The sequence below is a fragment of the Gymnogyps californianus genome, chromosome 27 (genome assembly GCF_018139145.2).
Source record: "Gymnogyps californianus isolate 813 chromosome 27, ASM1813914v2, whole genome shotgun sequence".
Lineage (NCBI taxonomy): Eukaryota > Metazoa > Chordata > Aves > Accipitriformes > Cathartidae > Gymnogyps > Gymnogyps californianus.
In genome coordinates, this window is record NC_059497.1 from 3,579,848 (window position 1) to 3,603,779 (window position 23,932).

The 23,932-nt window shown below is 54.9% G+C and overlaps 1 protein-coding gene across 4 annotated transcripts in view; it reads right to left on the reverse strand.

Moving 5' to 3' along the window:
* Positions 1–2,849: 2,849 nt before the first annotated feature.
* The window catches only part of ATP2B4 (ATPase plasma membrane Ca2+ transporting 4), a 45,920-nt gene continuing 24,837 nt past the window's right edge, over positions 2,850–23,932 (reverse strand). The window contains exons 7-22 of one of the 4 annotated variants that reach the window (XM_050911161.1): positions 22,657–22,692; positions 20,877–21,038; positions 20,541–20,755; positions 20,207–20,449; positions 19,845–20,086; positions 19,289–19,523; positions 17,913–18,092; positions 17,567–17,654; positions 17,318–17,424; positions 15,469–15,660; positions 15,146–15,359; positions 14,494–14,705; positions 14,011–14,118; positions 13,448–13,630; positions 10,941–11,030; positions 2,850–5,376 (exon numbers count right to left, since the gene is read on the reverse strand). In XM_050911161.1, the coding sequence (XP_050767118.1) occupies positions 5,071–5,376; positions 10,941–11,030; positions 13,448–13,630; positions 14,011–14,118; positions 14,494–14,705; positions 15,146–15,359; positions 15,469–15,660; positions 17,318–17,424; positions 17,567–17,654; positions 17,913–18,092; positions 19,289–19,523; positions 19,845–20,086; positions 20,207–20,449; positions 20,541–20,755; positions 20,877–21,038; positions 22,657–22,692 (2,813 nt within the window). In that variant the 3' untranslated portion in view covers positions 2,850–5,070. Of the gene's footprint in view, positions 5,377–10,829; positions 11,031–13,447; positions 13,631–14,010; positions 14,119–14,493; positions 14,706–15,145; positions 15,360–15,468; positions 15,661–17,317; positions 17,425–17,566; positions 17,655–17,912; positions 18,093–19,288; positions 19,524–19,844; positions 20,087–20,206; positions 20,450–20,540; positions 20,756–20,876; positions 21,039–22,656; positions 22,693–23,932 lie in introns of those variants that run through there. The other 3 variants (XM_050911163.1, XM_050911162.1, XM_050911164.1) reach the window with 3 other exon arrangements.

Genomic DNA, 23,932 nt, shown 5'->3' on the forward strand with positions numbered 1-23,932 from the left:
CTGGAAGAAGCCATGCTTTGAGACAAAGTGCTCAGTGCAACCAGCCAGCCCCTGCCTCTCAATAGCGAGGCTTGCTTGCACAGAGAGAAAACCCATGCTGACTAAGGGGTGCTTTTGTAGCGGGGGGGTTGTTTTTGATCCCCATCCCTCCTTCCACCCCACAGGCCCTACTTTCACGCTCTGGCTTGCTCCAACGGGAAACCCGGCCGTTCATCCAGCGCCAGGAGAAGATGTGGGATTGATTTCAAAAGCTGGTGGACACACTGAGGATGTCACAGTTACATGTGGGCACATTTTATTCTCTGGATGCACTTGCGCATTGTTTCTGCTCAACAGCCAAAGCTTTATTGATTCAAAACCATTACCCTTCTCCCCCACCCCCAGCACGCTTTATTTTTTTACTATGTACCCCCTTTCCCACCCCTCAACCACTCTTCTGCTTCCACTTTGAGTATTATCTCTGCTTGGAGTCTGTTTTCTCAGAAGAAACCAACTGACAATTCATTCAAAATTTTTTTCTCCCAAGAACCATATAAATTACATGCAAAACATTGTACATAGAGATTAATATCAAAATGCAATACAGATCAGGTGCACTTTAAGCTGGACTCTAGGATATGGCAAACACACCAGGGTACATATTGCTTTGAAACCACCATTTTTTTTTTTAATGTCATGCATACCACATAATATTCAGTCTTTTGTTTTGTATTTTTCTGTTTTTATACAAAAATACCAGTGCTTATTATACTTAGTTACTGGAAAAGAAAAACTCAGATCTGCGTGCCCTCTTCAAAAGAAAGTTTTGTTGTGAGAGCATTGGATAAATATATATACACACATAAATGTTGATTTAATACTGTATATATATATTTATTTAAGGGGAGGAAATAAACTAAAGGCAGTTTTAGCCATGGGCTTTGCTGAATGAAAATTGTATTTTTTGTTGAGCAGGAGGATATCAGAGGCAGGACAGCCAGAGATCAGCCAGTCTTGGTGGCAGGGGACAGCCTCGGCAGAGAGATGCTAGAGAGGAACAGCCAGGTGCCAAGAAACACGCTGGCGTTGCCCCACAGCCTCGCTGTTTGGGGCAGGACCAGGAGAGCGGTACCCCCATGTCGCCGTGCCCCGCCGGGGAGAGCTGGCTTTGCAGGAGGGCGTTTTACGGGTTGCATGCTCCACGGGTTGATAAACTTGGAGGAGCTGGACCGAGCAGTGAGAAGCAATGGCAGGCAGGTACTTGTGTCCTTCCCCCGAGAGGTACAAAAGCTTGCAGGGACTCTTCTTTGAGGTGCTTGGTCCCTGCAGTCATGGAGGGCAACAGGAGTTGGCAATGGCATCTTGGAGATGCCCTCCCTGGATCTGGGATGGGGCTCTTCCATTCACCCCAACATCGTGTCACCCCGAGAAGCATTTCTAAAGGGGCTGAGCACTACAAGACATCTACTCCTCGGCTGGGGAAAGCCAAAGGCTGCCCATGCTAAAATTTGGTTTAGTTTTTTTCCTTCTTGAGATTGTTTCAAAATTTTCCTCAAAGCTTATTGCACAAAACCTTTGAAAATTAAGTATAACCCCTGTGCAAATCAAAGGAAACCTTATCACATAATGCAAATGCCTAAAAATGCCTGTTCAGCAATGCACACAGGACGTGGTGTAATGTCTTTGGTACCAATCCGCCAATTTATTTAACAGAAAACCACCACCACCAGAGACCCTACTGTTATTAAGAACTGGATGCAAAATTAAGTTCAGAGTGTTTTAATAACAAAGCATTCCAAGGCAAGTTAACACGTATCACAGGGTATGACTTCGGTTCCTGTCTGGCATGGCACTCTCCCCCGTGCACACTCGTGGCAGTTCAAACAAAGCAAAAGAAAAAAAAAAAATCTCCCCCTCTTTCAAGGCATGTTGCAAAGAGTCCCCAGAAGTTCATGCCGCCGACCATGCCTTTCAGCGTAGAGCACCAATCTCCCCCAACTCTTTTGTAATGTCCTCAATAACTTAACCCAATAGTCATCTGCTGCCAGTATATCACTGAAAACTAAATAGAAAAAAAAAAAATACTTTACAGAGAAGATGTATGCACAATAAACGTTTATACTTTAAGCAACCAGCCATACCAACATAATTTATATAAAAAAAAAAAAACAACATTTGTGTCATCCAACTAACATCTAGTATAAAGATGGCTGCTCAGAGAAAAGGAAGCTGACTGGCATCCGATCGCTGATACACTGAATTAATTACCTGTCACTTTGAACTGCCGTCACACAGTCACGCGCCGTTGCAGACGCGGGACTCAAGATTTATTCTTTTTTTTTTTTTTCTTTAAACAAAATACATATGGCTGACGTAAAAATATCAGTTTCTGATCTAAAGAAAACTATATTTTTTGCATAATATTTATATATAATTATTTCTCCCCCTCCTAATATGGAAACTAGAACAACAAAAATATATCAACTAAAGAACAACCAGACCCTTGTGGCAACCTGCCAGTCACAGATTTCTGGGAGTGACTTTGAGAGCCTCCAAAGTTGGCTTTTTGTTGGTTTTCGTTGGTTTAAGTCTTTTTTTTTTTCTTTTTAAAAGAGGTCTGAGGTATTAAAAAAATATCAAAAGAAAAATCGGTGTGTGTCCCCCCCAAAGTATTTAATAAATATTTATGTAAGCTTGTAAGAACACCATATTTTCATCCCTTTTTTTTTTTTTTGCAAGTATTTAAAATAGAAAAAGTGATCGTTTAAGCAATGTCACCTTTAGTACAGAACCAAACCCCACAACCACCCCTTTTGTCTTTCCTGTCACCACTTGCGTATAACCCAGGAAAACACCCCCCCACCCCCCGGTCCTGCCCAAGGTATTTTTTCAGCTCGTGTGAAGAAGGAACGGGGAGGGCAGCGATGGGTTTGTCTGCGCGGGCAGGGGGCTTGACACTGAATTTGCAATTGAGATGGGCAGTGGTGGCAATTTCTTCTTGCTGTTGGCAGTGTACGGAGCCCAGCCTTCACCCCCTTTGCCAGCACCGAGGCAGGAGACCTGGGAAAAGGACCTTTCCTCAGCTACCTGGGGCAGGAATGGGGCAACCTTGTCCTTCCCTCCTCCCACCCCAAGGAAGGGACGAGTCGGTGCTGGGCTGGAAACAAAACAAAGACACTTGGTTTGTGTTGTCGGTTAAGGAACACTTATTTCTTGGCAAAGTACTGGGCCCTCGCGTGGCAGGCGGTGCTGCAGGCAGTGCTCGGAGAAGGCACGGGAGATTCTGCTGTGCGTTCTTAAAGGAAAGAAAAGAAGAAACCAGCCAGCCCTCCCTCTCGCTAAAACCTCTCTGCTTCCAGGGATGGAGGCTGGGCAAAGACGATGCCGTTGTACAGCCAGTTACAACCAGGTTCTCTCTGCTTCCAACCAAGCCAAGCAGGACGAAGGAGAGAAGGCAGCAGAGCTTCCTCCAGCCCTGCCTGCCTGGGGCCAGTAACCAGGGGTGCACCAGCAAGAGCCCACGGGGAAGAAACTAAGCCCAAGCAAAGCAAACTCCTGCCTCCTGCTCAGTCCCATGGCTTCACAAGAGAAGAGAGTTCAGAGCCAACTTACCCAGGACACCTGGGGCCTCTGCTCCAAAAAACCAGGACTCTCACCAAATGGTTACAAGAGACCGAGGTGAGGCAGGACACGGAGTGAAGAGATGACCTTCAAAAAAGCAGCAAGTGAGGCAAAGCCTCCATGCAGCACCTTCGCTGGAAGACCTGCAGCCAACCAACCAACCTGCCACCTCTGCGAGGAATTGCCTCCACTGGCAAATCAGCTGCAGAAGTGCTATGGAAATCAAGGGTCCTCCCATCGGCCATGGAGCCTCCCTCCCTTCCATCGGCTAAAGAGACAACCTGACTCTTCCCTTCCATGGTCTAGGAGTTGACCCACTGTACTGTCCAGAACCCAACGCTTGTTCTCCGTTCAGCCTGCTAACGCTTTGGCAGTGATGGGCAGAGCTGGTGGCACGGCTGGAGCGTCCTCTGGGGTTCCTCAGCAGTTAACTGGAGCTTGTACTCCGAGGCTGAAGGATTATTTAACCCAACAGTACAGACAAGCCAGAATGGGCAAAAGTCCCTCTGCTCTTGATGGCAGGAGCCGTTAAACCTTTGCAAGGCTCTCGCCAAGAGTTTCACAGCTGCTCAAGAACAGAAGAGATGCATCCCTTAAGACTCCCCAGGAAGGAGCTCCGTTTCTCACAACCATGGGGTTTTTCTTCACCACCCTTCCACTGCCAGTTCACCTCCGCCTTGCTTTGTAGAAAAATCAGAATCTTTTACATCCAGCAAGGTTACAGCCAAGTCACCTTCGTTCCTTGTCTACCAATTACTGCTTTGGAAACAGAGAGAGAAGAGTGTGTTTGCACACACAGAGGAGGAACTGTAAAGGCTAGGTACCATTTTTCAAGGTGGAAGACTGGTGTACATCCCTGTATCTATCAACCTGTGAGTAAACACCTTCCCCCTGGCTGGGTTATTTTTGTTTATTTTTAAATTTTTGCACTAGAGTGCTAACTCCCCCACTTCCCACTGTGAAGTTACTGGGGGCAAATCCCACAAGCAAAGAACAAACGCCAACATTAGAAGAAAACCCTAAAAACCACAAGTGGAAAAAAAAAATAATAAAGTCACAAGTGCACCCCAGCCCTCAGGCTGAGAGCGTGCATGTAAGACTACAACAATTTGAACTTTCTTTGAACATGCATTTTTCAAAGTGAAAACCCCCAACAGACGCATGGAGCCCAACTCTCGGAGAGGAAATAACCTGGCTGCTTCACTTGGGCGAGTACCACTGAAAATTAGGGATGGAGATGCACAATTTTGGCTTAGCCTCTCTCCCAACACCCAGCATCGTGGTACTCTGGTTCCCGCTGCTAAACAATGGTAAAAAACAAAAACAAACCCCAAAAACAAAACACCAAAATGATATACGTATGAGCAGTTTGACACGAAGTGACCGCAGTGTGTGATCAGTTACTGGTGCCAATATCACACAGGGCGAGGGGCGAATGTGGAGGAGGAGGGGGGGTTCGAAGTTCTAAGGTCAAACCGATGTCTCCAAGCTGTGTAAGGGGCTTTCGGGCTCCGGGACGGTGACCTCAGCTTGATCGCTGTCCACTGCATTGTTATTTCTGTTGAGGGATGTAGATCCACCCAGGCTACCCCCACCTCGCTTTGTCAGTCCGTCAGTCTCGGGGTCGTCTTCAGCGCCGTCAAGGAATGGTGTTCGAGGCTCGTCTTCCTCCAGGATGAACTCTGGGTGAGTCATGAAGTTATGGATGGAGCTTCTGGATTCGGGTTTCTCGAGGCCTTCGTACAAGGAGCTACGGAACGCATTCACCACTTTGATCTGCCGGGAGGCGAGGAGCGTGGGGGATAAACAAAAGAGGGGTTAGTAGCGGCTATGAGAGGCCAGAGCTCCCAGGAGAAAGTAAAAATAAATAATAAAGACACAATAAAACAAAAAGCACAACAACAACAACAACAACAGTCACCACCACTGAACAGACAGCTAAGTCAAAATGAGAGATCTATGGTGAACTAGGAGGGCCAACATGGATCAGACTCAGGCACTAGGTGTGTGATGGGGAATCAACCGACTATGGGGCGACTTCAGAAGCTGCAAGAAAAGACACAAAAAAACTCAAAAAACCAGATCACTTCAAATGAATGGAAGCCAGAATGCATTAGTTGTCATTATGTGTGCACACGCGAATCTGTGTGTATAAACGAGGACAAAAAAGTGGAACTACAACTCAAAAAAAGAGGTGGGTTAGACAAACAGCGGGTTCACTTCAAGGCAAAAAACTCTACTGTGGGAGCGATGTGTGTGTTTGTTCTATTTCATTTTTAGACCTATAGAAAGGAATGGGCTTTAAAAAGGTGTGACAAACTTTTCAAGCCCATGTGAAGCAGTAGGTCCAAATGGATGCCATGACCAGTAAAACCAGACCCAGCTAAACATGCAAGAAGGAAGCCAGATCTGTGCGAGTTTCCCCACATGGCTGCCACCTGGATCCCGGGCTGGAGCTCTGGATCCTTCCCTACACCGACATGCTGAAGACGACCCAGCGGTTTCCAAAGGCAGCTATTCTTTCGGATGCTCTGCACGAAAAACAAATCTCAAACTTTGCTAGAAAGCCTGGCCACACACCGCTCCTGTGAAACCCACAGGCTGTCAGCACTGCCAAAAGCCAGGCTCAACGTGTTACAAGCAGATCCAGAGCCCGGTTTGGACAACCAGGGTATGGCTCTGCTGCCTCCATTGCACTGGAAGGGAGAGGTCTGGAAACAAACCCGGATGGTGGCTAGCAGTGGATTCACTGCTCCCTCCAGTTCCTCTGGAAATCCAGCCTTGAACCCTTCTAGCTCTCGCTCTCCGTTGCGGCCAAGTCACAGTTGTTCAGTCGGATGGGTGACAAGCGTCAGATCCAGTAAACGAAGGGGCAGGAGGCGGCAGCGCCGTGGGGCTGCAGCAGACCTCTCCACCCCAGTGCAGACGCTGGCATGTGAGAGACAACCAACATGTGCACCTCGGGTGCGGCAGAGCGCTCCAGCTCTCGTGGATGACTCAGGGCTATAATCGCTCGAAAGATGTCAAAAGGCACAAACTGAAGGAGAGCGATGCAATATGTTGCCTTTTGAAGCAGAACCAACAAACCAAGCAGCTGAAGGTCTCCCAAGTCTTAGAGGACCAGGTGAAATCACACACATAGCTTCACCTTTTACTGCAAAGCCGAGGGCTGCCCAGCACACACTGCCCTCCAAAGCATCCCTCGGGTTGCTCCGCTGTGTCTTACACCAATGCTCTCCCCGCTGACTCTTTCAGGCCAGAGCCAGCAAGTTGCCTCTCTCCAGAGGTCCCCCATCCTGCTGCAGCAGGTCACACCAGCACCCTCCTGGCACGTGGCACCCTCCCAGTCACCTGGGAACTGGGCCGTCTCCTTTATAGAGGAGGAAGCTACTGACAAAAGTTGTCAGCAGTCACCAGGCATCTTGCACAAGCTCTTGCGTGTTTTATGGAAGCAATAGAAGTCTTTGCTCTGTTAAGCGGAGTTCATCTAGGACCAGGAGATCTGCTCAACTCCTCCTCTCAGAAGGAGCTGTCCCCAGACCACCGTAAGACTTTGTTCAGCAATGCTGGGTGCAGCGGGGAAGTCGGTAACACCACCCCGTAGCAGTGCCAGTCGTCCTGCTCTGTCTCCTGCCCCGTGGAAGCAGCACTGCTACTCACGAGCTACCTTCACCTGCTCCCAACACCCGAGGAACCCAGTCCCCACCCGTGTCCCCTGTCTGCTCTCATGGTGTCCCTGTGGACTGAAGCTGGGGCACAAAAGGGAGGAGATTCACAGATCCCACAAAAGAGGTGCTCCTCCGCAGCATCCCTGTGCTACATCCTGGAGAGCCTCCCCGTCACTCAGCTGCCGGCCGAGGGAGTGGAGAGCATGCAGAGCTGCTGGAGGGAGAATGATTCAGATATCCCCTTGCAAGCTGACGAGGCAAATAAAGATACATGTGTTTTCTGCCACTTCTTTGTGAATGGGCTGCAGATCTGGTGGGTGAACAGAGACGACACCCCTCTTCTTGGTGAGGTGAGCCGGGTTAACCTGTCCACCTCGGTCTGGTACATGGGCAGGCTAGGAGGGAAGTCACCAACCCGCACAGCCAGCGAGAGCCTCCTAGGGATCTTTGGTCTCAGCACAAACAGCACTCACAAAACCAGACCACAGAAGTTACTTAAAGAAGAGTCTCGTGCCTGGAACCCTGGAGATTTTACCCGTAAGATGTTCCAGGGTTCCCGTCTTGCGAGGGATGCCCTTCTGAGTCCGCTCTCCATCTGGCTCAGAACGACGGTGCTGCACCACATGGGGCAGCAAGGTGGCATCCCCCTGGCACAGGCTCAGCACATCCTGGCTAGAAACAAACAAGCCAGCTCTTGCACGCACACGCGGACCGGCACGCACACGTGAGCTGGAGGACAGACACTCGTGAGGAGATGAGCGTGGGCCAGGTCCCACCCCATGATGCTGGAGCACCAGCTGGCCTGCAAAAATGGAAAGTTTATGTAGCTGGGAACAGAAATTCAGAGCTGTGTTTGCTGCACTAATGACCACAGTAAGATCCTGGATAAATTCAGTGTTTAGCGTGAATGCACAGGACAAGCGAGACCACCAAGCAGGCCACCTTCTACCAAGACTGATAATCTGTCACATCATCAACATCTTGAGAACAGCAACTGCAAGCACCGACAAAAGCACTGACCCCTAAAATACAGTGTGCAAAACCAACTAAACCAAGTATAACCAACCTGAACAAGCTAACGAGAGCCTAGGTGACTGCCAAAGCAACTAGGTGGTCAGTCCAGTACAAGCTCAGAGGAAGGAGTAGCTTCACAGAAGCCCTCCCTGCCTCACCACCACAAGCATTGGTGAATCCAGACCCTATCTACCACATCACTGCCTTCAGCTCCACGAATAAAGTTCTGCTGCAGCTTTCCTCAGATTTTCTTACTTTGATTTAACCATCTCTGTCAGCAACTGCTGTGAAATTAATTCAGCTGTTCCCTTGTCAAAGGAACTTAACAGCAAGGAAACCAGTTTTGAATGAGCCAGGCAGTGCAAACAAAAATGAAATCCTCCCCAACCAAGCTGAAAGCCCACCTCCCTCCCTGCCCGTGGTCAGGCTTACGCCCCCTCTCCACCCGAAACCTTCGCAACCTGCATAACCTCCAAGCTTGGAATTTATTCTCATTTCACACCATCACTGCAGCACCGCAATGTGCTGGGCAAACCCCACTGCTCACATGGAAATGGAAATTACATCTTCTGCATGAAGCCAGCATCAGCTCCACCGCTGGTTTGCTTTGCCCAGCTCCCTCAAACCAGGGCAAAACCCCCAAGGGAGACCAGCTCAGCTCTGCAAACCATGTCCCGAGGGTCATTCCTGAGACCTGCCTCTCCTCCATCACCCCAAGAGGGGCACAGCAGGCGGGGCTGCCGAGGTCCAGCCCTGGAGAACTCATCCCACAGAAGTGCAGTGGAAGACAGAGGGACACCATTAATCTGTACGGAGGGAAGTGGAGCTTTGAGAGAGAGGGAAGGGAAGCGGCAGAGGGAAACAGAAGTCTAGGCAGAAAACAGAGGGAAGACTTAGCGACCTGGGTTAGCTTCTGGTAAAGTTGTTTCCTGCCTGGAAGGGCACAAGCTATCCAAGTTATCTATTCCCTTGCTGCAAATCAGGGAGAACATTAATCCACAGACTGCAAAAAAACCCTGCATTTTGGTCTTGTCCACCCAAGCCCACTACCCTGAGACCCCTCTAAGCAGCTTTTCTTCCGATTAGAAAGTCTTGGTGGTGCACAGATGCCGTCGGGAACAGAAGGCAGCTGCGCTGCTTCAGAAACACTGGGGTTAAACAAAGTAAAATTCAAGCATCAGTGTCAGCTAAATAGAGAGAAAACAAAATTATCAGAAATTCTCTCTTCTCTCCCACAGTGCATAAACAGTGGAAACTGAAAGCTATTCAAAAAAATCACCAAGGGTATCTCTTTAATAAGAGGAGAACACGGAAAATGACTGTGCAATAAAAAAGCCAATTATCCGGGAAAGATACACTACCTACTCATAGCCTGGCACAGCCCTGCAAAGAGAATTCACGCTCACGTGCTCACAAGCCTGTATACGCAGCTCACAATGAACACGGAGAGGGGCACTGCACCAGAGAGGGCTTTTCTTTGGTCTGGAAACCCACAGCTAGATCCAGGATCCAGCTTTGCCACTGATGTTCAGCAGAGCCATGTTTTCCATCTCCGTTTGCATGCAGAGTCGCGTGTCTCTGCATACGCTGAGAACCAGCATGTGCAGAACAAGCCGGGCACTGATGAGCCGCTGCAACGGGGCGGCGATGCTCCGGCTACGACGGGGGACCAGCAGAGCCCTGTGCCGTCCCTGCAGAGCTCCAGGGCAGCAAAGGGCACGCTTACGTGCACGGGCTCGCTCAGCTCTGTCTCACACGGCATGCAAGTTCACAGGCGGGATAGGGGAGGCTGCTTGCTTACAAGCCAGCTCTGAAACAGCGGGCTGAGTTGCAGGTGAGCGGCTCCGAGCAGCTCCGATGTGTCACCACCGGCCAGCTGAGCCACGGTAACTGGTTGCTCTCACGCACCGTCCAGCCTCCTAACCAAGGCAGGAGCAAAAACCCCTTCTCACACATGTGCAAGAGGCAGAGAGCATACAGGCAGCCTGTTACCGCAGCTCAGCCGATCCCAGTAGCACACTAACTGCTGTGGGAAGGTCCGAGCAGGCACTCTGCCTCCAAACAGATTTACAGCTTTGGTAAAGCAATGCCTCTGCCCATCCCTGCCCTGCTGGGGCATCCTGGGGCTGGGCAGAGCTGCATCGGAAAGAAATGGCAGCTTTGGGGTGCAGCGTGCCCTTTTCACAGCAATGCTTTTAGTTGCTCATGAACACATGGTTCTTTTAACAAGAACCGCCAATTTTTGCACCCCTCAGGAAAGTGGACTCATACATCAGTCCTGCAAAGGAGGAGAAGAGGTAAAAATGGAGGAAGCAACAAGGAAGGGGGCGGGGGGGAGGGGGAAGACCAGAAAATATCATAAACTTGTTAAAGATGCAACAGCATAAAAACTTTTTTTTTTTTTTTTTTTTTAAACACTCTCCCGCCCCATCCTTCATTTTGGAAATGAGTGTGCGAGTCAAGGTTTAGAGGGAGAGAGAACAGGCTGGGTTAGGTTGGTGCAGGTGCTCTCTGTGGTTATTAGAAGTCATGCATTGTAATAGACTATCACTCACTGCCCGCAGGAGGAGATGCAGCAGCAGCAGCAACAGCAGAAGTGGTGGGAGTGGAATTGACGGAGGAAAGAGCTACATGGGTTGGGCTAGAAACATTTTTTACATCGTGGTGCTGGCTCACGATGGAAGGCTGTCTCCTGAGGGCTCCCTGCAAAGAGGAGGCTCCGGTCTGGAATGTGTAAACTACGTCCATCTGCAAAGAACCAGAGAGTGAGATAGCGTCGCCCCGGCCAGAGACAGGGAGAGGGGTCAGGGATGGAGGGGAGCAGGGAGGTTGGGCAGACACACATGGACAGGAAGGAAGAAGGAGGACGGAGAGGTTGAGAGGAGGGAGGAGAGAGCCCCCCCACCCCACGCTCCGCAAACCCACACCGGGTTCGGCTGGTGTTTCTGGGAGCAGAGGAGAGGTCGGCTTCCAGCCTCTGCCCCGCTCTCGCAGGCATGAGAGGGGCAGGGTTTATCCCACCACCAAGCAAGAGACTGCGGTGGGAGGGAGCGATAGAGGAAACACCTTAGGTTATCCCAACAATCTGCAGGAGGAGCAGAGAAAGAGAGAGGGTGGGCAGAGGTGCGAGCTGGCAGCCGGTGGTCCAGAAAACTGCACTGGGAAAGGGTTTCTGGTCCCTCAGTCCCATAGGACGTACAGCTGGGGGGCCAAATCCTGGGACACACCACGCGCCCATGGCAGCTCCCATGGCAGCCGGCCGTGTTGGAAGACATTTCAGCCTCTCTCCCAGGCTCACAGCTCTGCACAGGACTCAGAAGCAGAGCTGGTAGGGGCGGGCAAGGATGCAGCAAGGAAGCACCCTTGGTGGTGGGCCACAGTTGCTCTGTGGATGCGCACCAAGGGTGGAGGAACCGAGCAGCACCCGGGTGCCACCGTGGCTTCCCAGACACTTTGCAGCTGGACTGTCCCCAGCCCCGTGCCAGCCAGCCCGCGGGCAGAGCGCACAAGCCCTGCGGCACCCCAGCTTGCCCGCCTTGGCCACACGGCTCCTCGGGAAGGGACACCTCCTCCAGACCCACGTGCAGCTCTAGCTCGCCCTGGAAGTATTTTACACACTGCTTCGCTCTTTCCCCAGTTTGATCTCCCTCCACAGAGGAACCCTCTTTTCCCCAGTGCACCAGGCTGGCCCGTGGGGAAGAGCCTTGTGCTCTCGCTTAAGACACACTGAGTCGGGACAGAAGCCCCAAGACGCTCGCGTTGGACCTGCCGGCTGCTCTGCTCGATGCACAGGGCACCGCAGCCAGGAAAGGAGTTGCTAAAGAGGCTCCAGAACGTGCCAGCGTCCAGGAGCGTTTTTCATGTTGCAAGAGCAAGAGTTCATTTCAGCCCAGGTCCACCACGGCTGCAGGGAGATACCTTGGAGGCTCCGGGCTCGGCCCCAGCGGCACGCCTGGCCGCTGGAACTGCAGCCATTCATACCTACCAGGCCTCCAACACATCTGGACCGCTTCCAAAACGGCCCAGTGCTCCCAGCACGTCTTTCACGTGAATGAACCAGACCGAGCTGGCAGCTCAGCCCCCCGCAGCGCCAGCGACCAGCACTGCCCTGGGCCCCCAGAAGAGCCCGGCCGCCCCTCACCACTCGCAACAGGCAGGCAATCAAGGCTGAACCTCACCTTGAAACCACCAAGGCAACATCTCACAGAGGAGAAGCAAAGTTAACACGGCACAACGCGGCTGCTGTGCTCGCTCCAGTCCCTGTGTCTGGGCCATTTTGGTTATCTCCATTTGTCAAAGGACCAGAGGAGGAGGAACGAAAGGTAACACAGCAGCCCTACGTGCCAGGGGCCACTGGGGACCTACAGCTTTCCTCCATGGGGCAGCTCTGCTCAGGCCTCGAGGAAAGACGAGGGGCACTGACCTCTCTGCAGGGAGCTCTCCCTGCCCTGCCCAGCCAGCAGTCTGGGGGAAAAAAACCCCACCCTTTCAGGAAAACTGAGTCAGGGAGAAACAAGCTGATGTAAAAACCGTATTAAGAGATAGATTCTCCTCCCCTTCTGTGCTGTGGGGCCAAGAGCTCCAGGCGAGGAGCCCAGAGAGCTGGCAGGGAGGGGTGGCAAGAGCCCTTGGCCAAAGGGCTGTCGGGAAGGACAGAGAGCAGCAGAGGAGCAAGACCAGAGAGGGTCTCGCGCAGGCAGATCCCTCCTGGGCACGCTCCCCACTGGGAGCGGCGTCCCAGCAGCAACCGAGAGCAGCTTCAATGCTGACCTGCTGCACAACTCAGTAAGAGCCTGGGCGACTCTGTGGCCCCCCTGCAGCTTCTGAGCCCCCTCCTCTGCTGCACGAGGTGCCCATCAGCAGCACATCCAGCCTCCCGCAGACCAGCCTGGCCTCGAGCTGCAGGATGCTGTGCTCTGCATCAGAACAGACCGGTACCTCCCCCCGCCCCGAGCTGTCCCAAAAGCCAGGCTGTCCTGGTTCCCCAACCAGGGCAGACCCAGAAAGGCACAGGTGGTGGGAGAAGTCTAGCCCAGGAGGTGATGGCATCCTCCGAGCAGCAGCCGTCACCTCTTTCCAGACAGAGCCCCTGGAGAGAAAGAAAGAGAAAGAGAGAGAGAGAGGAGAGAAGGAAGAGCCCCACAGTACCCGCTGCCCCACAGTACCTGCGTCTGTATCCTGTTGAGACCCCTGAACCACAGGATCTGCCCACGCCGCAGCTCCATTTCAGCGTGGTCGATCTCATCCACATCTTCAGGCAGCTCCTCCTCTGGGATCTCCTCCTTGGTGATGCCGTGCCCAGCTTCCTTCAGGAACTTCAGGTGGCTGGTTGGGACAGTGCAGATCAGCTGGGGAGAGGCAGGGAGAGAGCAGCTCCTTAGCCTGCAGGTTATGGCAGCACGGAGCCCACTGCCAGCCTTGCCCAAGGGGGAGCATTCCTGCCGCGAGCTGCCAGGGACTCAGCCAAGAGACGCCAGGATGCAGCCGAGCGATGCCACCGCTGGATGTACCCCACTGCAAGCAGGGTGGGAACAAGGAGTAGATTAGCAACCTCCTCTCCTCACTGCTGGTGTGGTGCTGGGATGGAGCATCACCCCCTTCCAAAGCTGCCTTGAATAAATACTGGGGAGAACAAGGGCAGCGAGGCAGCGGGAGGGGAGAGGCAGGCTGGGCTGCGAGCACACCATGGCGTGGAGGCATGTGGTATGTTTTTCGGACTGTCTCTTACCTGGCCCCAGAGGAGCTCTCCCACTCCGATAAAAATACACCAGAACCACTGGCTCAGGGTGAGCCCAGAGCAGCTGAACGGCTTCCCACCAAACTCCACAATAATGATCTACAGCACAGGAGAGAACAAATCACACACTGGGGAGCTCCAAGGGCTGCACAGCACAGCCACGGGATGAAAAGGTCACCTACAGCCACACATCTTTCCCCCCTTTCCCTGGGATCACGAGAGGAGCAAGGACCTCACATCTAGGCTAGTAACTTTACAGGACACCAGAGGCGCGCTGGCCGGCCGGCCCTTGCACCTCTCAACACACTCTAGACCCCAATATTCAGGGTTTGTGTCACCAAGAAACTGCTGGAGAAGAATAAGGGGACAGAACAGAGCTGTGGGCAGTGACTGCAGTGGACACAGGTCCATGCCTGTGGCATGGTCCCCTCCCAGCCCCACCACCTTATTCCCGCGCTGTTCCCACAGCTTCACCTGAGCTGCAAATGTCCCCAGCACCACCGTGCAGAAGATGGGGTTGCGGTAGATGGACTCGAAGACGTTCCTCTCCCCGTGGATCTTGCGTGCGTTGATCTCATTGAACAACTGCATCATGACAAAGGTGTTGAAGACGATGGTGTAGTGCTCGGTGGGTGGGGAGTGGAGCGGGGCATTCCGGCCACTGTCGATGTCAAAAAACTTCTCCCCTAAGCAGACAAGGGGTTTTGGGGAGGGGATGGGGAAGGGCAGGGAAGAGAGGAGAAGATGAGATCCTGCTCCTTACTTCTGCTCTGCACTGGTGGAGGTGGAATTAGGATCCCAGGCTCTTGCTGAAGATGCCTTGACCCAGCTGGAGTCCCCCATGCTAGCCCCACTGAACCTTTATTTCCTTAAAAATGTTGAAAAACTGCTTCCCTGGCTAAAACCGTCTCTGCACCCAGTGAGCTCTAGAGCAAAAAATCCTCTCCTTATCACCCCTCTGCTTCCCATCCATTAAATAAGCTCTGTCCTGGCCAACGTGAGATCACCGAGTGACAGCTGAGAACAAGGGTTCCCAACACCAGCGAGGAAAAGCGGCTTGCGAGGCAGGGCTGGGACTCTGCCCCTTTCCTTTCCCCCCGCCATTTTTTGGGACCTCAAAGCTCACCCGCAAAAAGCAGTGTGAAAATGATAGTTAGCTGGTACACCGCGTGCCCCAGGATGTTCTTCATCATGGTGCGGGAGATAAGCGGCTTGTTGCGGCCGTACGGCTTGCGTAGCAGCAGGGACTCGGACGGGGGCTCCGTGGCCAGGGCTAAGGAGGCGAAGGTGTCCATGATCAGGTTCACCCACAGCATCTGGACAGCCTTCAGGGGAGAGTCCTGCAGAGAGAGGGGGGAGAACACGTCACACCACCGAAACCACCCTCTTTTCACTTCTCATTTCGCAGGAGCCTCCGCTCTCCTCCTGCCGAGCCCAGCGGCCCCGTACCTGCGTGATGCAGGCGCCCGTGAAGGCCACGATGACGGCCACGATGTTAACGGTCAGCTGGAACTGCAGGAACTTGGAGATGCTGTCGTAGACGTTGCGTCCCCACATCACCGCCTTGACAATGCTGGTGAAGTTGTCATCCGTCAGGATGATGTCCGAAGCCTCCTTCGCCACATCCGTGCCTGCGATGCCCTTGAGGACAAGGGAGAAAGCGACGGGGTGAGTCACGGAGCAAGCTCCATGCTCGCTGTCTGCCCAGCTCTGCTTCTTCCCAGAAACGACCCCAAGACAAAAATCCACCAGAGCCAGAGGAGCTGGTGCCAGTCCTGCGATTGACAGCAAGTCCTGCTGCAGCTGCACCAACGCACCCGAGAGCGCAGAGGCTCCAAAGCAGCAAAGCCTTCAAGGAGAGGCACCAGCTCAGCTCCAGAGCGGGGCTCTGAGGCAGCGCAGCTTCACAGCCTGTCACTGTGCATGCCCCAGACAGGGGCCACAGCGCAGCAAAGCTGGAAAACAGCTTATAAGCGCAGCTTCCTCCTTATGCCAGGGAACACGGGCATCCCTGGCTGGGCACCTCTACTGCAAGCGAGGGTTGGGACCCCCAAATGAGAAAGAGAGAGCTCAGCAGCCCGAAGCCCCGGCACCTTCCTGGTGCCCTCTGCCCCGTCCAGGGCAGATGGCAGCCCCGCAGCAAGCAGGGCTGCCCACAGCCTCCCAAAAGTCACCTGCAGCTTCTCAGAAGGACAGTTTGCTCTACAGGAGCTGGGCTCGCTGCGTTTCTCACCACCGGCACACAGAGGCGCTCGCTTTGCAGTAATGAAGCGCACCAAAGCCATGCCTGTAACAAGGCAGTTCCCTGGTACTTTCGCGGAGAAGCTCTCTTGAGATTTCCAAGACCCATCTCAGATGGGAACCCCCGGCTGTTGCAGGACATGAGCTTCGGAGGCAGCTGGACAGAGCTATCCCCCGTGCTGTTTGCTCCCCACTCTCTGGAGACCCAAGCGCCGCGCAGCCCCGGTGCCCAGCCCCCAGCAAAGCCCCGTACCTGGCCAGGGTCTGATCCTGCACATGGGTGCTGGGAGCCCCACTGTACAGTCCCCATGAGAAGACACACTACCTTCTGCTGTTCCTCCTAAAGGCTCCAAAATTGCACTTGGATGTTTAACAGCTTCCTAAAAACCCCTACTCCCAAAAAATTTCTCATTTGCTCAAAGCTCCCTACATGGGCTCATAAGGCTCCACCCAGCAGCTGGCTCCTGCTCACGTACCTAAACTTAAACAATTCACAAGAAACCCATTAAAACCAACAGGTTTATTTTCTTGCTGCTTTCAGACAGGGCAAAGAAAAGCAGCAAACCAGGAGATAAGAACTTTTCACCATAAACAAACTCCCCAAGTCAGTGCCAGCACCGCACTCGGAGCCTGGGCTGCCCGTTACTAGCCTGGGTGAAGAACTGCAGGGATAAACCAAGTCACGCTGAGTTACTGGGTTCCCACAGCTCAGAAACCAGGGCCAGGCAGGTCCCTGCTCTGGGTGCTCTGCAAGCGCCGTGTCACCTTCAGCTTGACACAGTCCCTCCAGGTGGGACAGAGGAGCTCAGCCCTAAGCCAGGCTCTCAGAGGATTGCTTCCCATCAATCTTTTGCTAACAGTCCTATAAAGTTCATGAGAATTAAATCAAACCTCCAAAGAAAGTTTCTTTTTTCTTTTTAAGCCATCCTGTAGATTCGGAAAAGAGTTTCACCGGTCCAGAAATAATTTCAGTGTTGAGAATAACCAAGCATGCCATTTGTTTCTCACCCCAGAGAGCGAAGGCCACCCCCAGGGAAAACCCACCACCCGTCCGTACCATGGCAAACCCAACGTCAGCTTTCTTCAAAGCTGGGCCATCGTTGGTCCCGTCCCCGGTCACGGCCACCACCTGCCTCTGGTCACCAACAGTGCTGTCGATAATTCCTGAAACGGAGACAAGCAGTTCAGAGAAAATAAGCCCCAAGAGCAGGCTCCCAGCACGGATTATGCTGCAAAAGCACCCGGGCAGAGCAGGATGAGACACTCTGGTGAGAGGCAGCAGCTGGGGGAGCTGGCAGGCGCTCACCTTTCACAAGCGTGTGCTTATCTGTCGGGGAGGAGCGGGCCAGCACACGCAGCTTGGGCCAGATCTTATCCAGCTGCTCCTGTTCTACCTGCAGGACAAGGCACATGTGAGAAAGGGAAGGGACCCCCCCTCCCAGAAACCTTCTGCCCCACCAGAGAGCAAAACCCCAACTGGGACAGGACAGCGCCTTTGCCTCCAAGCACCCGGACACCCCTGCGGCTGCACTGGCTGTGTTTATCCAAGGAGAGGACAAAAATCCAGTGGAATTCAGCGCCTTATGCTGCTGGGGCTGTTGGAGAGGCCGCCCACACCCGCTGCAGAGCAGGACCCGGGGCTGCTCTCCCACCTCTCCCTTCTCATTGCGGATGAGCCGGTTGAACTCCTTCCCCTCCAGGCACAAGAAGTCCTCCCCTGGCAGCAGGATGCCACACTTGGTGGCGATGGCGCGGGCAGTGTTGATGTTGTCCCCCGTCACCATCCGGACGGTGATCCCCGCACGCTGGCACTTCAGGATGGCGTCGGGCACCTGGGGGACAAGGACAAGAGTCAGGGGGGGCAGACAGGCAGGGCAGAGCACTCTGCTTCGGCACTGGGTATCCCGGGAGCCAGGCAGCTCCTCTCCCATCCTCCCTAAAAGGATCTGGAAAGGGCCCCGGTGGGGTCAGGAACCAGCAGCCCACCTGCAGCCACGCTCGGCTCGGCTCTCACACTGGGGATGAGATGCTGAACTGAAAACTGCCCCCCCAGAATCAGCTCAGCCATTTATCCCTGGGGTGCAGGGGGAAGCCACCGGGGACCGGAGAGGATGCCTGCCCCTGCTCGCTGCCGCGGCTGGCTGCTCCTGAACCGTAGCCTCCTGCCCTCACCGCAGCTCCAACCAGACTCGCGTGCGTGGCCGGAGCAGCTCCTCCAGCACAGACAGCGCGAGATCTTCCAGCCCCTGCCCCAAGGGGAAGGCAACCTCACTGCCTCCTCCCCATCACGCCGTGGTGCTGGGCGCCAAGGCACGGCCAGGCAATCCATCAAAACGGAGGCATTTCATCCGCCCCCCTGCACCGCTCTGGCAGCACGTTGCTGCACTAATGGGTTTATCTATTATGGAGTGGTGGGGGAAGAGGATATTAGTGAGAAATTAGCAAATTGAATCAATGGCCTCCAGAGCCGGTACCGACAGGGCATCAGTAATGCAATTCCCAGACCCAGATACTTGAACATCTAATCAGGAAAGATGCAAGCAAGGCAGGAGCGCAGGGGCAAGCTCCAAAATGTAATCAAGAGGCAGGTTTTGGAGGGCTTATTGCATTAGCCCAGCTGCCTGCCCGTCACCCCCGTGGCGGAGGCAGAGGGGGAGCAGCAAGCTGCGAGGGAGGAACCAGCTAGATCAGCCCTGTCCCTCTCCAACACCCCTGTCACCCCTACGCGGTGTCTCCGTGCACCTTTCCACTGCATGTGGAACCAGTCTGGCTTGTGCACAGACCCCTGGTAGCAGCTGGGGGGAAAGTCTGGGTGGAAACACCCTGCCACCAGGTCATTTTGTCCAGGTATGGGAGAGAAATGCCAGCAGCAGGGAGCCAGTAGTGTGGGGCACTTCAGGGATGGATGCAGAGGAGCTGCTTGTGCTTTCATAAGGGGCTCGTGGTCCTGAGCAGCAGGGAAAGGGGCTCCTGGCCCAGGAACGGGGCCGGGGTGGAGGACAGCCAGGGCAGGGCTGGGGTTCAGTACCTCTGGCCGCACAGGGTCCTCTATCCCAACCACAGCGATGCAGGTCAGGTCAGACAGGATCTCGTTCTCGCTGTCCCAGTCCGGCTCAGCATCAGCGGGGAAGTCACGGAAAGCCAGGCAGATGGTCCGCAGCCCATGGCAGGCCATGGGCTCTATCACCTTCTTCACCATCTCATCCCGGTCCTTCACCTTGAACACCCGGGGGTCACCGTTCTTGTCCAGGATCCTGGTGCACCTAACGCAGGACCGGGATGGAGGGTCAGGGAAACCGGTGGTGGCACGCGCTGCCGGCTCAGCGATCTGCTCCCCATCACCCAGGTTCCCCATCTGCAAAACGGGGGCATCCCCCTTACCCACAGCTCCCTACAGCTTTACCAAAGCCACCCTAAAAGAGTTAAATACTTTGCATGGCAGCACCTCCCGATAGTCACCTCCCTGCTCCACAGCGGCTGGGCACCCTGCACCCCGCAGCCCCCCAAAACAGCTCCGTGGTGCATCAAGAGCCTAAAGCCCATGGGACGGGGAGAGGACCGGCATAGCGAGGGAGGACGGTTACTTGCGGAGGATGATCTCGGAGGCTCCCTTGCTGTACATGCGGAAGCCGCCGTTGCCGTTCTTCAGCACCGTGCTCATGGACTTGCGCACCGAGTTGAAGGTGTAGACCTTGTAGAGCTTCTCCTCTGGCACCTCGTTCCGCACAGCCTGGTAATCCTGCTTCAGGTCTAGCACGAAACCCAGCAGGGCGCACTCGGTCTTGTTCCCCACTTGCCGGGGTAGCCCCCCTTCCTTCTCGGGTGGCTGGAGGGGAAGAAGGGAAAGGAAAAGCAATGCCAAACCCCAGTATGGTAGGATGGGAGCTGCAGGGATGGCCAATGGCGGGAAGGGCAGAAGACAGGATGTTGTGGTTCTCCAACTCACCAGGATCTTGGATGTGTACGCGGAGTTGATGGCAACACCGTTGACTATGAGGTCCAGGATCTTGGGCAGGATGGCTTCGGGGTCGGGGATCTGGCGGTAGTGGGTGTCCCCCACATAGGCCTGCACCACCGTCATGCGGTTCATGGTGAGCGTGCCCGTCTTGTCCGAACAGATGGCGGTGGCATTGCCCATGGTCTCACACGCATCCAAGTGTCTCACGAGGTTGTTGTCCTTCATCATTTTCTGCAACAGGCACCACGACCAGGAAGGTCAGAGCCAAAAGCCTGAATTTCCCCATCACGCCCCCAGCGACCCCGCCGCATCGTGGTCTCACCTTCACGGAGTAGGCCAGGGAGATGGTGACCGCCAGCGGGAGCCCTTCAGGCACAGCCACCACCAACACGGTGACACCGATGATGAAGAACTTGACGAAGTACTGGATATAAATGGGGGTGCACTCTGCCAGCCAGGGCCGCCCCTGCACCCCAAATGTGTCAATCACGAAGTACAGCACCAAGATGATGACTGTGATGGCCGACATGATCAGCCCTGGGGGACGAGGCAGAGTGGCAGGTGAGGGGACGCAGGGGAAGGGGACAGCCCCTTCTCCCCGTGCCACTTCCAGCGAGAGCTCTGGGGTGACAGCTTGTGCCAGGCCACTGCCACTCACCTGCCTTCCCGATCTGGACTGCCAGGCGCGTGAGCTTCCCTTGCAGCACAGACTTCTCCTTCTTGGGCACCTTCACCTTCTTCTTCTCCTTCTCCTCATTTTCCACCCCTTCCTGGCTCTTCAGGGGCTGGATCTCTAAGGCCACACCATCCTGAGTTTTAGCTACAGCCCAGAGCAAAATAAGACACCACGTGTGAATAGGAGAGAGACCGGAAAAACCTGTAGGACACCACTGAGAAAGATGGTGGTGGGAGAGAAAACCCAGAACAAGAACCATTCCCGACGACACACGCATCCGAGCACATGGAAACCTCGTGTCCCGGGGCCCTGCCACCTCTCTACGGGGCAGTTTTCTGCCATCTACCCCAGCCCGACGGAAAAAGGATCCTCAGAGCTGACACTGGGGACGTGACCCCTGCACCGGTCACACCTCTAAGGCAGCGCTGCAATAAACCCTCTGGCCAGGCTTTGGGGTGGAGGCAGGTCTCTTCTAGCCTCCCCCGCGGGCTGCTTGACACCCTGCAGCAGATGGGGAGCACTCTGGGTTGACCCCCGAGAGGCTCCGATCCCCCTGGTCCCCTGATGAGCATCCCCACTCCCTCCCGGTGCCACCTCTGCAGTGCCCTGTGGGCAGCTCAGCAGGAATCACTTGCCAGGGGAGCGACTGAGGGGGTGAGATGGAGGGGGACGGTTAGAAATTCAGATGGAGATTGAAGAGGAGTGAGCCAGCTCCTTGAATCCCAGCCCTGAGCCACCCATCACGTTTTTTAGGACCCGAGACAGCCAGGCTTTCAGTTGCTATAATTGGTCTAGTCCAGCTGAAGGTCTGCACCAGGGAGACTCGGGTCAGCTGGAAGTTTTGGAGAGGGATGGGAAGAGGGTAGGAATCCCTCCGAGAGGCTCCTCCTCAGCCATCGGGGCTGGAGGAGCAGTAGTGGCCCCATGGCTGCCCGCGGATGCCCCGGGACCTGTCCCCTCCCGGCTGCCACCGCTCGATGGCTCGAGACACCCTGGAGCTTGCGGCTGCTCCACATCGGACACCTCCACGGTTACGACAGACCCGACACGGACAAAACAAGCACCCGGACACAGTCTGACGGGAAGGAGGGAAACTCAAACTGCTGAGAGGAGAGAGAAAGAGAGAGAGAGAGAGAGGTGGAGAGAGAGGTGCAGAAATGGGCTTCCTCCACAGCCTGCAAAGAACAGTGTGAGAAACACTGGCGAGGAGACGCTCACGGAGTCGAGGCCATGGGAGGAGAGGGTGCAACTGTCACGTTGGCCAGGCCCCGTGGGACATTTCATCCCAGGAACAGGAGCAGGGGACCCACGTCTCTCCCCCAGCCGTGCCCAAACACAAACCCCGCAGAGGGATGGCGTCTGCAGGGCACAAGGGCTTCAGAGCCACCAGGTCATGGCTGCGGCTCATGGATGAAGTTTGCCCCAAGAAAGGGATGCTCTGCCAATGGTCCAGGCTGCTGGAAGAGCCCTGTCCTCCCTGCACAAAGGCTTTGCCCCATGCAGGGGCAACATGGCCACAGGGGAAGCCAGCCAGCCCCATCCCAGCTATGCACAGCCCCGTGGTGGGGTGCTGGAGGGCACTGCGATGCCGTGCCAGGGCCACCGGCCACGGGACCGTTGCACCCTCTCCCAGGACAACGAGGCGAGAGTCCCGCCGGAGCAGCAAAGAGCACAGACTGATGAGAAGAAGGAAGGAAGGAAGGAAGGAGGAATGCTCGGTAGTTAGTGTGGTGCTGGTTCAAAGGATGGAGAGGCTGGTTACCTTTGTTGCGATTTTCGGGGGCTCCAGTTTTTTTACCTGTTCAAAGAGAGAAAGGGTGGAGGGCTGAGCACATGGACCCACGTTCACCGTCCGGCTGGTGGGACAGCCCAGGGCTGGGCCTGCTCCAAGGGGCCACGCACCGCTCCAGCGGCATCTGTGCACAGGGCTCAGCACCCTGCAGTCACCCTCCAGACACCACGCGTGCCTTGGTCCACAGCTCACGGCACTGGGGAGGCTCCAGAGCTCCCTGGCTCCCCCAGGCACCCCGTCCCCAAGGCTTCAGACTTCCCCACCTGTAAAGCACCCGCTACAACCCCTGTCAGTGCTTCAAAGGGTGCCAGTGGTGTCTCAGACCTTCAGGGAGAAGAAACCATACAGCAGAGCTTGACCTCCGTGCAGCACGTGCCGAGCACCGGTGCTCCCTACCTCCCGCTGCCATTGGGTACGAGCAAATCCGCCCAGGAGGCGCAGACTTGTCCCCCGTCATGGGCGACACTACACCCACAGTGGGGTGCTCTGCCCCCCATGTCTGTGGCGGGCGAGGTCTGCAAATGGGGGTCCCCGGCGTGCCTCCACAACATGGGGAGCACAGGGCTGCTGCAGTCTAAACAAGCCTTGAGTGATAAGGGGTTTATACACCTTCTCCCCATCATCCCCCAGCACCACGGTGGGGGATGAGCTGGTGAAGCCCCCTGCCCCACTTTGCTCCCAAATTGAGGGCTGCAAGGCACAGAGCTGGGTTTGCTGTGGGGCTGAGTGACAGAGCTTGAAGGCTGGCAAAACACCGAGCACCGTGCCTGGGTGCCTGGCGAGCTGCTGCTCAGCTCCAACAGCAGTGCCGTTCCCACGTCTCACCCTGTACTCCCACCTCCAAGCTGGCAGCTAAACCCCAAGAGCTCCACAGCCACCGAACCCCAGCAATGTGAGCCAGCCGCCCGCCCCGGGCAAGCAGAGCTGGAGAAACCCAACACACATGCGGCCCAGAGCCGAAACGGCTGCCAGGAGAGGCCCGGCAAGCCTCTCCCAGCCTGGCATCGCCTCCCAGGAAGGGCTCCCTGGCACAGGGACGCCTGCACAGCCAGCAGTGCCAACCGGCAGCTCCCTCCTGCCAGCTCCTTGCACCTCGTGGCTGCTCCCAGTGAGCCCAGACCTGCCGAACAAGGGTGCGGGGACACGGGGGAGAGCAGGAGCTTCCCAAGCCCGGCTTGTACTGATGCTGGCTTTAAAGCTGGTATCAGAGCTGGCACAGAGCGGGGGAATAAGCAGCAAGATGTGA